General features: G+C 41.9%; 1 protein-coding gene across 1 annotated transcript in view; it reads right to left on the minus strand.

Annotated features, from left to right (window-relative positions):
* LOC143805567 (vascular endothelial growth factor receptor kdr-like) overlaps positions 1-12102 on the minus strand; it is a 243457-nt gene that overhangs the window by 113805 nt on the left and 117550 nt on the right. Inside the window, exons 8-9 of the mRNA XM_077285064.1 lie at positions 8135-8252; positions 6575-6750 (exon numbers count right to left, since the gene is read on the minus strand). Of these exons, the coding sequence (XP_077141179.1) occupies positions 6575-6750; positions 8135-8252 (294 nt within the window). The remainder of the gene's footprint in view (positions 1-6574; positions 6751-8134; positions 8253-12102) is intronic.

Below are 12102 nucleotides of genomic sequence, written 5' to 3' on the forward strand. Positions count from 1 at the left end.
AAAAACCTCTTTTTCACTTTTTTACTTCATATAATAGTTCCCTTAGGAGATGTGACAAAGCAATTGTCCGATCACCTGTACTATACATAGCAGGGCTTCAGCACTGCTATGCATAGCAGAAATCACAATCTCCTATGAATGTCGGCCACAAGCCAGCATTCACAGGAGATTAACAATGACAGGCACAGGGGTCTTCTGCAGACCCCCAGCTGTCATGACAACCCATCGGCGCCGCCCAATCATGTCACATCAAAGTCAGGGACACAACATACAACGTAAATATATGTGATATGTCGTGAAGGGGTTAATAAACTTTAGGATTACTATTTTTTGTAGACCATTTACTGAACTCCATGTCTTTTGTAGGAATTATTATTAGTTTTAGGAGAGTGATATAGTTTGGCCATCTTTTGGCACATGACCTTGCAATATTTTTTTCAGACTATGTTATCAGTTCGGATGGTATTGATCATATACCATACTTCTCTTTTGTTCTTTGGCATTGAGCAAAAATGAGTAACAAAGGATAGGACAAATAAAGTAGAAAGTTGTGGAGCTTATGCACTATGGAATACTTGAGAAGAGTCATTATATGATAGAAGTTTTAAAGATGTTACATCTACAACAATCTTCAGTTTTCTTTTAGGTTCTTGAGGGAACATTAAAAAAAATTCAAAGTTTGAAATTTTCCATGGCGTTAAGTAGAAAAGAAATCTATTCTCACCCCATGAAATAAAAACACCTATACAAACCAAGATAACTGTAAGTCAATATATTCCCGGTACAGAATGTGCACATCTGACAGATACAGTCTCAAAGCTGACCCTTATCCAGTGAAGAGAAGCTTTTACACTATTTCTAAGAACAGATGCTCTGAAGTTGTTGTTTTTTTAAAAGCCAGTTCCTTTTTCAAGGCTAAGCCAAGAGAACCATACTCCCTTAGGAAGATGAGATGAATAAAGCTGAGACTTATAAACAGACTAAGTTGGCAGATTGTCTTATCATCATGAAAAGATTTCTTTGCAAACATCCTCTAGTAATAGCAAGAGATCCGCTCTAAGAGGAAAACTATTTGTTTGTAAGTAAAGCCCTTGTGTTAAAGGTGAATTTATTTCTGATTATCACATTACAATCTGGTTATCGTTTAGCAGTTTCATATTTTCATTTAATTCACAACAGATGACAATTAAATAAGGACTACGTTTGTGGAGTGTGAGCATTAACGTAAGTGAAAACAGCTGAGCTGATACCACAGTAGGTTCTTGTAGGCTGTTCTGTATTTCAGTCGCGACAATACGAAACACTGTACACAACACGAATCATAATATGAGATCAGGTACAATCTTAATATGAGGATAAGCTTGGGATCAATATTAGTACTTGGCACAAATCAAAAAAGACTCGAGGGTTAGGAGATGATAAAGGTAATGAGTATACAGTATGTATAACTATAATGTATAAACCAATTGGCAAATTTTTCCCACCTGATCTCAAGTGTTGATCGAATGGGTGAACACTCAGAACAAGAATTTAACACATATCATAAGTATTTGTTATTTTTTTTTTTAAAATAAGCATCTAAACCCTTTCTGAAACCATTGATGGTTCCTGCTGTGACGAGCTACCAAGGTAACCTATGCCACAGATTAATGGTTCTCATGGTAAAGAAGGCTTGTCTCGTTTAGAAACTGATCTTATAATAAGTCTTTCATCTTTCAACATAACTAAGATCCTCCATGATCCAAAATCAGCTTTGTCACCCTTTTTTGTACCTTTCCTAACTTCGGTGGATCCTTTCTATGAACAGATGCCTGCAAATATTAGTAGTGGGAGCACTAACACTTTGTAAAGAGAGGGTGTTACGTCCTTGTCCTATGAGTTCATGCCTGTTTTAACACATGAAATATCCTGATGGCCTTAGAAGAGAGTGATTGATACGTTGTATGCTGTTATTTAATCTGTGTTCTACAAGTACATCCAGATCCTTCTCTACCAGTGATTCTCCTAGTTTTACTCCCATGACAACATAAGATGACTGCATATTATTAGTACCTAGATGCATAACTTTGCATTTATCCACACTGAACTGAACTGAATTTATGCCCAAATACTCAATTTGTCCAAGTCAGCTTGTAAGATCAGCAATAGTCTGCGCTATTTCTTTACATTCAGACTGAGTAAAAAAAGTTGGGCTCTCCAATACCTAGTTTTTAGATATTTTTGTTTTCCTTTTACGATAATGTAATATTTCTGCATATCACTGTGTACGAAGACACAGAGATTTAATATACTACTGTTTCCAATCACATTACATCTTTTATACTCCATGCATAAACATACCTTCATTGAACCATTTATTTTATTCCTACTGAAGTAGGTCTAATATCTGGTTATGTTTTGTACTCACTACAAGTCACATAGTGGTTAAAATCGAGGATCCCAGAAACTCTCAAGATGTTTTGTTTGAGAGGGTGATTGTATGATCTATTCTGAGCTTAATCTGAAACAGGAACTTTCAAGTTTAATCTGAAACAGGAACATTTACAGGTTTTACGTCCCTTACGAGATTCAAGCACTTGGCTTTTCATGCCACAGTTATATTACTTTCCTATTTCACATCTGTGGCAGTTAAAAGCAATTTGGAGCTAATGGGAACAGGTACAGTTCATCCTTATTTTTGGCGCTTCTACTGAAAGCATAATATATGAAACCTGCAGCTTTAGTACATCATGTCCTGCACACCTGTGCCCAAGCTTAACTCATCTACTAAATATCACATATCTTAAGGCTTCTTGTCCACTTGAGAATATCAGGAAAAAAGAAAACCATCCAAAATTCTTCTATTTTCCAAGAAAATTCGCTATCACAGCATGTGGATTGTAGCATACTACTTGTCTGTGCTTCTTACTGCCAAAATAATCCATCACCTAATAGAGGCCAAGTCCAACTACATTGCATTATAGGCGTGGTGTACTGTAATGCTTAGCAATTGCACAATAATAGTAATTATTAAAACACAACTTAATGAGCATATATACAGCCGTGTATTGCTGCTTTGTATATAAACTTCAATTTGTATGGCACCATAATACAGCACCCTTAGTTGCTGTAGCATAGCAGAATTCTAAAACGATTGTCACTCCACTGTAGTGGTGGTGCACGAGGTGGGTAAATGGTACAAAATCATAGAAGTCCAGGCACTCACGAAAGGTGTAACCTTATATCCCTGGGGTGTAAAGATCATGGTCGCAGTGGTCACAACCGCAACTGGGCCCATGCGGGTAAGGAGTTTGAAGATGCCAGCGCAAAGTTCAACTGGATGTGCATCTTCGGATGAGATCTGCAATACACGATGCCTGGGAAGCAGAGGCCAACAGCTGACATCGGCATGCATGTGACTAGGGGTGCAAGGCATTTGGATGTTTTGGGTTGTCATTATGATTTAAAAAGAGAAAACACAGTAGTTTGACAATAAATGGCTTCACCCAACCACTAATCATGAGTGGAGAAAAAGTTTTGGTGTCATCATTCATATTCTCTGAAAAAAGGCCAAGAAAGCAAAAATTCAAATGTAAACTTTCGGGGTATGTAAACTTTTGAGCACAGCTGTATATCTCCATCTCAGTAAAAAAAAATATAAATATATATTTTCAGCGTTGTGGGGAGGCTCAAATAGAACTTTTGCTATGTTGCCTAGTGAACTCTAGGTACACCCCTGCTTGCAGGGCGGTGATAATAAGGGCAATCTGGCCTATTTCTCAGACCCCAGGGCTATGGGGGTCTCATGGCCAGATTGTCCTCATAAGCGGCATGCTGGGCATTGGGGGGGGACCCAGACATATTTCTTGCACAGGGGCCCTAAGCTGTCAGTGTCCGCCCCTGGTCTGGCCATTATCTTGGTCTGTGTGGTGAGGCCTGGGCATTCTGTTATTCTGTGTGTTGAGCCCTGGGCATTATGTTATTCCGTGTGGTGAGGTCTGGGCATTATCTTGGCCTGTGTGATGAGATCTGGGCATTATATTGATTATATTGATCTGTGCCATGAGGTCAGTGCATTATCCTGGTCTGTGTGGTGAGGTCTAGGCATTATATTGACCTGTGGGGTGATGTCTGGGCATTATCTTGGCCTGTGTGATGAGATCTTGGCATTATATTTATCTGTGTTGTGAGGTTTGTGCATTATCCCTCTATCTGAAACTAAACCTGTCAAAAACTGAACTCCTCGTGTTTTCTCCCTCTACTAACCTACCTTGGCCTGACAATGCCATCTCCGTGTGTAGTTCCCCCATTACTCCCAAGTAACATGCCCACTGCCTTGGGGTCATACTTGATTCCAAGCTTTCATTCACCCAATTCCGAGCTTTCATTCATCCCCCACATCCGATCATTGGCTTGCTCTTGCTATCTGCACCTCAAAAACATTTCTAGAATTCGACCTTTTCTTACTCTCGACTCTGCAAAAACTCTTACTGTTTCTCTTATTCATTCTCGTCTGGACTATTGTAACTCTTTACTAATCGGCCTCCCTCTTACCAAACTCTCCCCTCTCCAATCTGTCCTGAATGCTGCAGCCAGGATCATATTCCTCACCAACCGTTATTCCGATGCCTCTACCTTGTGCCAGTCATTACACTGGTTACCCATCCACTCCAGAATCCAGTACTTAATACCCTTATCCACAAAGCACTCCATGGCCCAGCACCACCCTACATCCCCTTCCTGGTCTCAGCCTACCACCCTACCCGTGCCCTCCGTTCTGCTAATGACCTGAGGTTAACATCCTCAATAATCAGAACGTCCCACTCCCATCTCCAAGACTTTTCACGTGCTGCGCCAATTCTTTGGAATACACTACCCAGGTTAATATGATTAATCCCCAATTCCCACAGTTTTAAGCGTGCCCTAAAAACGCATTTGTGCAGACTGGCCTACCGTCTCAACGCATTAATCTAACTATCCCTGTGTGGCCCATTCAAAAAACTTAAACCATAATCAGGTTCCTCGTGTCATGTTCTCATAAGCTTTATGCATTTAATAGCCCTCTGTGTCTGTACTGTTACATACTTAGGCTGATAACCGGTTCATGCAGCTTTACATGAACACCCGATCCTTACACTATTATCCTTATACTGGTCCGAACAACGAAAGCAATTGTTACCATCCACCTCTCGTGTCTCCCCTTTTTCCTCATAGTTTGTAAGCTTGCGAGCAGGGCCCTCATTCCTCTGGGTATCTGTTTTGATCTGTGTTTATTGTTATGCTGTAATGTCTATTGTCTGGACAAGTCCCCTCTATAATGTAAAGTCTTGCATAATATGTTGGCACTATAAAAATAAAAATTATTATTATTATCCTGGTCTGTGTGGTGAGGTCTGGGCATCAGCTTTATCTGTATGATGAGGTCTGGGCATTATATTGATCTGTCTGGTAAGGTCTGGGCATTATCTTGGCCTGTGTGATGAGGTCTGGGCATTATCTTGGCCTGCTTGGTGACACCAGGGCATTATATTGATCTGTGTGATGAGGCCTGGGCATTATATTAATCTATGTGGCAAGGTCTGGGAATTATATTGATCTGTGTGGTGAAGTCTGGGCATTATATTGGTCTGTATGGTGAAGTCTGGACATTATTATTGCCTGTGTGGTAAGGCCAGGGTATTATATTGATCTGTGTGATAAGGCCTGGGCATTATCTTGGCCTGTGTGATAAGGCCTGGGCATTATCTTGGCCTGTGTGGTGAGGCCAGGGCACTATATTGATCTGTATGGTGAGGTCTGGAAATTATTTTGGCCTGTGTGGTAAGGCCAGGGCATTATATTGATCTCTGTGATAAGGCCTGGACATTATCTTGGTCTGTGTGATAAGGCCTGGGCATTATATTGATTTGTGTGGTGAGGCCAGGGCATTATCTTGGTCTGTTTGGTGAGGTCTGGGCATTATCTTGGTCTGTGTGGTGAGGCCTGGGAATTATCTTGGTCTGTGTGGTGAGGCCAGGGCATTATATTGATCTGTGTGGTGAGGCCAGGGCATTATATCGGCCTGTGTGATAAGGCCTGGGCATTATCTTGGCCTGTGTGGTGAGGCCTGGGAATTATCTTGGTTTGTGTGGTGAGGCCAGGGCATTACCTTGGTCTGTATGGTGAGGTCTGGGCATTATCTTGGTCTTTGTGGTGAGGCCTGGGAATTATCTTGGTCTGTGTGGTGAGGCCAGGGCATTATATTGATCTGTGTGGTGAGGCCAGGGCATTATATCGGCCTGTGTGATAAGGCCTGGGCATTATCTTGGCCTGTGTGGTGAGGCCTGGGAATTATCTTGGTTTGTGTGGTGAGGCCAGGGCATTATATTGATCTGTGTGGTGAGGCCAGGGCATTATATTGGCCTGTGTGATAAGGCATGGGCATTATCTTGGCCTGTGTGGTGAGGCCCAGGTATTATGTTGAGAACTGTCTGAGATGACCTGCCCTATTCCATCTGCGGTCGACTTCTTACATTGCTACTGAAAGAATGTTGTCAGGAAGAGCACCGGACTTTGAATTCTCCTTGTGCTGTACATCATTAAAGGTAACACTTACCATAGACATCAACTGTGAAGTTATGTGTCTTTTGGAGAGGATAATGAACAAGGAAAACCTGGACAGTGTAAACTCCTGCATCATTTTCCTTTACATTTCTAATAACTAAGGTGTGATTTTCTGGGTTGGTTTCATAGCAGGTACTGTTCTTTTCTATTGGTTTTCCATCCTTGAACCTGAGAAGAGCAGTATAGACAATAATGAGACAGTGTGAAGAGTAAGTGATGATAATTTCAGGAAGTTATGTAATAAACTATTTACCCCAAAACATCCAGCCCCCACCAGCTGCCGCTAATTCCTGAGACTTGCTGTTTCATCTCTCAAATGTCTTTCTGTGTTTGCTTTTTAGGATCACAGTTTATCATACTAAATCCTTCCACTTAACATAATTTGGTAGTGTGTATATGTTTCTGCTAACCCTCGGCCAACTCCAAAAGCAGTGCATGGAATTGATAAAAAAAAGAGATTCTCTCATTGACCAAGCATGCAGTCTACGAGACGCGAGTTATGGGAACGGCTGAGCCTGATGGGTTAATCCTCATACTACCCCCTGCAGTAATTGTGTATGTTGCCCTAGAATATACAGTATTATTGTGTTCCCAATGCTACCCCTACTGTATGTAATTACCATAGTATGCCGTATTGCCGTGGGTAGATGATTGCGGCCATGCTGCGGTATGCACCAGGGCTGCCAGACCCCGTCAGGGTCTATGAGCACCAGGAAACAGCATCTTGGCTGCCAGTTTGCAGAGCCTGGCACTGAAGTGCTTGAAGGAGTTTTGACATTCAGTATCGGACTGCGATGCATAAGACAAGGGGCCATGAGGGGTAATAAAATGAAAGGTTTAATACATGCTCCCGAGATCGGACCACTGGCTGACTGGCCGCGGATCTCCTGATACGAGAGCTGGTTAGAAGTATATGAAGCTGTCACGTTCGGGTGGGGAAAGCTGCCGGCCAGTCCGTACATTGCAGTGCGATCTCAGTCTAACGGCTCCCTTATAAGCCAGTCTTACAGGATTTAAAGAGTAACCAGCGTTTTAATTTTTATTTCATAAATCAATAGTACACACGAAAATAAAAAAAATGTTGTAATAGATTTTATCAGAGTAATCTGCTTCTTTCCCCTCCTGGACTGATCATTCATTCTCAATTAATAGACAAAATCTGTATTCAGTGAAGACAAGTTTTCCCATTTCTTAGATAGGGGATAATAGTTGGTGCTCGGAAAATTCTATGGGGGAGGGAGGAGGTAGAGGCAGACAGAATTTCTCTTGAAACACTAGTTACAGTTCTCCATGGAACTTTATCAGCACCAACTGTCCATCTCCTATCCCGTTAATGGGAAAGTCTGTATTCATCGAAGACAACATTTTTGAGAATTTTCAGAAAGAATGATGAGTCCTGGAGGCGAAAGAAGCAGATTTTGCTAATAAGATATATTACAAATTCTACACTTCCAAGATGCCCTTTTTATTTTTCTTTGACATAGCAAGAAGCTAAAATGCTATACGGTTTTTCGCTATTTTTCATAACACAGAATGTCGCAGAGTGACTCACCAGATACTTTGTGGCGGAGGAAATGCTTCAACTCTAACTAACAATTTCAGCTCACTTTCACCTTGGAATGCAACTTTATTACTGTGAGTTGGGCCATACATTCTCAGGAAAGGCTTTTCTAAAATTAAAAAATATAGAAAATAAGAAAAATTTGTATACATATTTATATATAATATTCAAAATAAGATGCACAAGGGAAAATATATTACATTACTTGTGACCCGACACATTACCATAAACTCTTCAGAAATTTGTAGATGATCTAGATATTATAATTTTCCTTCATAGACTGTCACTTATCAAGTAGCCATTATCTATAAAACCTATCCAAAAATGTAGGGGGAAGGGTGATGGTGTGTGTGTCTTATCTACCGATGTGCTGTCTAGTGGGTCCTGGTCTCGTCTTTGCCTTGCTTTTTAACTCTGTGCTCTCTCTACATCTCTAGGTAATGGAATTGGTGGCAGGAAGACACAGAGATCCTGATTACAGAAATCTGTCACTAACTGGGCTGCTTGTGTAGTTTTGATAAAATCACTGTTTTATTTTTGGAAGTGCAGTTGAACAGCAAGGTGGCTTGTTGTTGAAGGGAGATAGAGGGAAAAAAAAATAAATCTTTAAATCTTCAGCATTGCGAGTGTGAGCGAGCTGAGTGTGACCTGAGCGTAAGTGTGGACGGCGGTAAGTGTGACTTGTGACTCAGTGACTTTGGAATCAGGGAGTTTCCAAGGGAGGAATTGCTGTTCCAAGTGTTAATTAATACTTTGTATTTATTTTTATTTAACGTTTCTGTCTGGTGCAATCCCCATTAGGAAATGTGCTCCACAATTGTTAATGCCATCCAGTGTACATCTTGCCACATGTATGCAGTCCTTGATCAGCCGGTCGAGGGTGCATACTGCTGTGCGAGATGTGAGCACGTTGTGCATTTGGAAACCCAGATACTGGATCTAAATGTGCAGCTGGCAACACTGAGATCCATAGACAATATGGAGAGGAGTCTTCTGCTCACAGCGCAGACGCTCAATGGGATAGATGAGGAGGGGGATGGTAGGATGGAGCTGCAGGACAGTGAAGTAGGTAGCTGGGTGACATTCAGAAAGCGGGGTAGAGGGAAGAGTGCCAGGGAGGCTAGTCCTGATCTGGCGCACCCCAATAAGTTTGCTAAGTTGGCGGATGAGGGGGGTGCCAGTACAGGGGTAGCACTGCTGCAGCCAGGCATGTCCTCTGAAAGCCGGAGGAGTGACTGCTCCAGTAAGGAGGGAAATAGGAGAGCAGGGCAGGCCAGACAGGTGCTGGTAGTGGGGGACTCAATTATTAGGGGAACAGATAGGGCAATCTGTCACAAAGACAGGGATCGTCGAACGGTGTGCTGCCTACCTGGCGCTCGAGTCCGACACATCGCTGATCGGGCTGACAGATTACTGGGAGGGGCTGGTGAGGACCCAGCGGTCATGGTGCACATTGGCACAAATGACAAAGTTAGAGGTAGGTGGAAGGTCCTTAAAGATGATTTCAGGGAATTAGGTTGCAAGCTGAAAGCAAGGACCTCCAACGTGGTATTTTCCGAAATACTGCCTGTACCACGTGCCACGCCAGAGAGGCAACGGGAGATTAGGGAGGTTAATAAGTGGCTCAAGAATTGGTGTAGGAAGGAGGGGTTTGGGTTCCTGCAGAACTGGGCCGACTTCTCAGTTGGCTACAGGCTCTACGCTAGGGATGGGCTGCACCTCAATGGGGAAGGTGCAGCTGTGCTGGGGGAGAAAATGGTTAGAAGGTTGGAGGAGTGTTTAAACTAGGGAATGGGGGGGAGGGTATTCATTTTATAGGTGGGGAAGATAGTGCAGATAGAGACCTGGGCACAAATAAGGAAGTTGGGGGTGGCGGAGGCATGGGGGGTGGGGTTAGAACAGTTAGTAATTTAAGAAAGAATAGAGGTACAGAGAGGAACATCAAGTGCATGTATACTAATGCCAGAAGCCTCGCCAACAAAATGGACGAATTAGAACTAATGTTGTTGGAACATAATTATGACATGGTGGGGATATCTGAAACATGGCTGGATGAGAGCCATGACTGGGCTGTTAACTTGCAGGGCTATAGCCTTTTCAGAAATGACCGTACAGATAAGCGAGGGGGTGGGGTGTGTCTGTTTGTAAAATCGACCTTAAAACCCATCCTGCGTGATAATATAGGTGAATCTAATGAAAATGTAGAGTCCCTGTGGGTGGAGATAAGGGGAGGGGGAAAAAATAATAAATTACTGATAGGGGTTTGTTATAAATCTCCAAAAATAATGGAAGCAATGGAGAATATCCTTGTAAAGCAAATAGATGAAGCTGCGACTCAAGGAGAAGTCATTATTATGGGGGACTTCAACTACCCTGAAATAGATTGAGGAACAGAAACCTGCAGTTCCAGTAAAGGTAATCGGTTTTTGACAACTATGAGAGACAATTATCTTTCACAACTGGTTCAGGACCCAACAAGGAGGGGGGCACTGCTAGACCTAATATTAACCAACAGGCCAGACCGCATATCAAATATAAGGGTTGGGGGTCACTTGGGGAATAGTGATCACAAAATAATAAGTTTTCATGTCTCCTTTAATAAGATGTGTAGTAGAGGGGTGACAAGGACACTAAACTTCAGGAGGGCAAATTTCCAACGGATGAGAGAGGATCTTGGTGCAATTAACTGGGACGATATCCTGAGACATAAAAGTACACAAAGAAAATGGGAGACATTTATTAGCATCCTGGATAGGACCTGTGCACAGTATATACCGTATGGGAATAAACATACCAGAGGAAACCAATATGGCTAAATAGAGCTGTAAGGGGCGCAATAAGGGACAAAAAGAAAGCATTTAGAGAATTAAAGGAAGTAGGTAGTGAGGAGGCATTAAATAAATACAAAAAATTAAATAAATTATGTAAAAAGCAAATCAAGGCAGCAAAGATTGAGACAGAGAGACTCATTGCTAGAGAGAGCAAAAATAACCCCAAAATATTCTTTAACTACATAAATAGTAAGAAACTAAAAAATGATAGTGTTGGCCCCCTTAAACATAGTCTGGGTGAAATGGTGGATGAGGATGAGGAAAAAGCCAATATGCTAAATGACTTTTTTTCATCAGTATTTACAAAAGAAAATCCCATGGCAGCCAATATGACTAGTGATAATAATTCCCAATTTAATGTTACCTGCTTAACCCAGCAGGAAGTACGGCAGCATCTAAAAATCACAAAAATTGACAAATCTCCGGGCCCGGATGGGATCCACCCCTGAGTACTGCAGGAATTAAGTACAGTCATTGATAGACCATTATTTTTAATCTTTAAAGAGTCCATAATAACAGGGTCTGTACCACAGGACTGACGTATAGCAAATGTGGTGCCAATATTCAAAAAGGGGACAAAAACTGAACTCGGAAATTATAGGCCAGTAAGCTTAACCTCTACTGTGGGTAAAATCCTGGAGGGCATTCTAAGGGATGCTATACTGGAGTATCTGAAGAGGAATAACCTCATGACCCAGTATCAGCACGGTTTTACTAGGGACCGATCATGTCAGACTAATTTGATCAGCTTCTATGAAGAGGTAAGTACCGGTCTGGACCAAGGGAACCCAGTAGATGTAGTGTATATGGACTTTTCAAAAGCTTTTGATACGGTGCCACACAAAAGGTTGATACATAAAATGAGAATAATGGGGATAGGGGAAAATATGTGCAAGTGGATTGAGAGTTGGCTCAGGGATAGGAAACAAAGGGTGGTTATTAATGGAGCACACTCGGACTGGGTCACGGTTAGTAGTGGGGTACCACAGGGGTCAGTATTGGGCCCTCTTCTTTTTAACATATTTATTAATGACCTTGTAGGGGGCATTCAGAGTAGAATTTCAATATTTGCAGATGACACTAAACTCTGCAGGGTAATCAATACAGGGGAGGACAATTTTATATTAC

Source organism: Ranitomeya variabilis, chromosome 2 (genome assembly GCF_051348905.1).
Source record: "Ranitomeya variabilis isolate aRanVar5 chromosome 2, aRanVar5.hap1, whole genome shotgun sequence".
Classification (NCBI taxonomy): Eukaryota; Metazoa; Chordata; class Amphibia; order Anura; family Dendrobatidae; genus Ranitomeya; species Ranitomeya variabilis.